This window comes from Nicotiana attenuata, chromosome 7 (assembly GCF_001879085.1).
Source record: "Nicotiana attenuata strain UT chromosome 7, NIATTr2, whole genome shotgun sequence".
Taxonomy (NCBI): Eukaryota; Viridiplantae; Streptophyta; class Magnoliopsida; order Solanales; family Solanaceae; genus Nicotiana; species Nicotiana attenuata.
The window spans coordinates 70,231,465-70,234,708 of NC_031995.1; the positions used below are offsets into that span (position 1 = coordinate 70,231,465).

At 42.4% G+C, this 3,244-nt stretch overlaps 1 protein-coding gene across 1 annotated transcript; it reads left to right on the forward strand.

Moving 5' to 3' along the window:
- On the forward strand, positions 2,033-2,629 carry LOC109230153. The gene is made up of 2 exons (XM_019395678.1): positions 2,033-2,273; positions 2,421-2,629. Exons 1-2 carry the CDS (start codon positions 2,033-2,035, stop codon positions 2,627-2,629), a joined length of 450 nt encoding a protein of 149 aa, XP_019251223.1.

The following is a 3,244-nucleotide window of genomic DNA, read 5'->3' on the forward strand; positions in this document are numbered from 1 at the left end:
CAAATGCTATTGTACCTCCAAGAGTTGATGCTGCTACTTTCAAGGTGGAACACAGTTTAATCCTAATGCTCAAAGCAGAGGGGTTTCTCAGAAATTCCACTGATGATGATCCGATATACCCTAATTCTCTTGTTGGCTTTGATACCATGAAATAAAATAGAGAAAAAGACCTTCAAGAGAATAAATAAATAAAACCATTTTCAAGAGACAAACTCCAGTGAACCCCTTTCCTCCCATTCATTGCCCTTTGAAAGAAGTCAAAATAAAAAAAGAATCAACATCTCAGAAACTTCTTGGGTGTGTGTGCGATGCACAAGCAGAACAACGTCTCAGATGATGCCCTAAGATTGAGGGTGTTCAAGTACTCACTAGCCGGAGAGGCAAGGAAATGGATCCAAAATTTACCTCCAAATTCCATTCATTCTTGGCCTGAAATCGTCCGAGCTTTCCTAGCTAAATGGTTCCCACAAAGCAAGAAGTCTGAGCTCCGAAATAAAATTTTCTTTTTCAAGCAATTACCGGGAGAACATCTACATGAGGCATGGGATCGATTCAAGCTATATTTGGTGAGGTCGCCAAATCATGGTTTTCCAGATTCTATCTTGTTGGAGAAATTCTACACGGGTTTGGATGCTATGAATCAATCTATAACTAAAAATGCAGCTGATGGATCTTTTATGGATAAAACATTTGCGAGGATCACACAAATCCTTGACAAAATGGCAAAACATAACCAAGCTTGGCACTCACAGGACACCACGAGTGGAATTGCATATGGTACTCCTTCCTTGACCAACATGATTAAGAAGAACCAAGAAAGAGATCAAGTAATTGCCGGGCTTGCCACCAACGTCAATGTGCTGACAAAGATGTTCACTAAAAGCCAAACAAAAAGGTGAATGTGGTGGAAGATTCTCAACCCACATCAAATGAGGATTACGAGCAAGAAAATTATGTCAACAACTCTCAAGGAGGTTATCAAAGGCAACCATACCAAGGGTTAGGACAACAAAACCAATGGAGGCCTAACCCCCAAGGGCAAGGCAACCAACAGTGGCAAAATGACCAAGGTAGTTCAAATCAAGGGAATTGGAGTAACAACAACAATAACTTTTGAAATCGGAGTTCAAACCCCTATGTTCCACCAAAGGGGCAATATTCCAACTCTCTGCATTGGAATTAAGGTTCTTCAAGTGATTCCAAGTTGGAAAACATGCTTGAACGAGTATTGCAAAATAAAGACAGGACCGATACTTCAATGAGGAATATGACCGAGCTTGTCAGTTCTCATACCGCATCTATTCAAAAGTTGGAGATGCAAATGAGAGATCTCTCAAGAGAGTAGAATCCGAAGCAAAAGGGCACACTCCCAAGTGACACAATTGCAAACCCAAAAGGTAGTGGGAGCAGTCCAACTTCTCATTGTATGGCAATCACAACTCGGAGTGGGAAAATACTTCAAGGAGAAAATGAACAAGTGGTCGACGTGGAAGATTCTAAACAAGAAGTTGAGGCACAAGTTGAAGTTCCAGTTGTTGTTGAAGCGAAAAAAGTCCCAGAAGAGGTAAAAATTCAAGAAGTGAACCGAGAAGCGGTTAAGGAAAAGGTGAAAGAGGCACCAAAAACTCTAGCACCAATTCCTAGACCTCCTCCTCCTTTTCCTCAAAGACTTGCTAGGAAGGTTGATGATAGCAAACTCGAGAAGTTCTATGACATTCTCAAGCAATTGTCGGTGAATATTCCATTTGTGGAAGCATTTTAAGAGATGCCGGGTTTTGCTAAGTATTTGAAAGACTTGATCACCAAGAAGAAAAGCACCAAGAATGAAGTGGTGAATGTGACTCACTGGGTTAGTTCCATCATAGCAGCAACCACCGTTCAAAAGAAAGAAGACCCGGGAGCTTTTACCATTCCATGCACTATTGGGGCGCGCAATTTTGAAAGAGCTCTTTGTGATAATGGGGATAGCATCAATTTAATGCCCCTTTCTATTTACAATCAAGTGGGGTTAGGTATGCCGCGGCCTACAAGTATGAGGTTACAAAAGGCCGATCGTTCAATAAAGAGACCGGTGAGGATTGTTGATGTTGTTCTTGTGAAAGTGGGAAAGTTCCTCCTCCACGCCAACTTTGTGATCCTTGATTGTGTTGTTGACAAAGAAATCCCTATCATCTTGGGAAGACCATTTCTTGCTACCGGAAGAGAACTTATGGATTCGGAACGATATGAGATCAAGTTCCGAGTTAATGACAAAGAGGTTACCTTTCAAGCAAGTAAGGGTATGAAGTAGCCACATGCATATGAAAGCATCTCAGTCATTGATGTCGTTGATGTGGTAGAAGACGCAATTGAGATGAAGATGGAAGAACAATGCCTTGGTAAGGCGTTGGCGGCTATTTTGGTAAATTTTGATAGTGAAGACATAGAGGGGTACATGGAATCGGTGAATGCATTAGAAGGGCTTGGGTCCTACACTTATGCACCAAAGAAACTTTCTCTTGACTTAGAGAATAGAGTCACTCCTCCCGCCAAGCCTTCAATTATTGAGCCGCCGCAACTTGAGCTCAAGCCACTTCCACCGCACTTGAGGTATAGCGGACATCCGAGGGATTCTCGCCGGAATTTGTGAGCACAAGATACAATTGGAGCAAGAGAGAAAACCAAGTGTGGAGCATCAAAGAAGGTTAAACCCTTCCATGCAATAGGTGGTAAAGAAAGAAATCATCAAATGGTTAGATGCCGGGGTGGTCTACCCCATTGCCGATAGTTCTTGGGTGAGTTCGGTGCAATGTGTGCCAATGAAAGGAGGCATGACCGTGATTCAAAACGACAAAAATGAGCTCATCCCAACGAGAACAGTGACCGGAGGGAGAGTTTGCATGGATTACCAGAAGCTAAACAGTGCTACTTGCAAAGACCATTTCCCTATGCCTTTTATTGATCAAATGCTTGATCGACTAGCGGGAAGGTCATTCTATTGCTTCTTGGATGGATATTTCGGCTATAACCAAATCAACTTCACCTTGGAAGATCAAGAGAAGACAACATTCACATGCCCATATAGTACTTTTGCCTTTAGCCGTATGCCATTGGGATATGCAACGCCTCAGCTACTTTCCAAAGGTGCATGACGTCAATCTTCTCAGACATGGTGGAAGATTTCTTAGAGGTGTTTGTGGATGACTTCTCTGTAGTGGGTGATTCCTTTGAGCATTGTCTTGACAACCTTAGACAAGTGCTCAAA

Coding starts and splice junctions, on each gene's coding strand:
- LOC109230153 (XM_019395678.1), top strand. CDS start 2,033: ATGAGGTTACAAAAGGCCGATCGTTCAATAAAGAGACCGGTGAGGATT. Junction 2,274..2,420: donor AGAGGTTACCTTTCAAGCAA/GTAAGGGTATGA, acceptor TTGATAGTGAAG/ACATAGAGGGGTACATGGAA.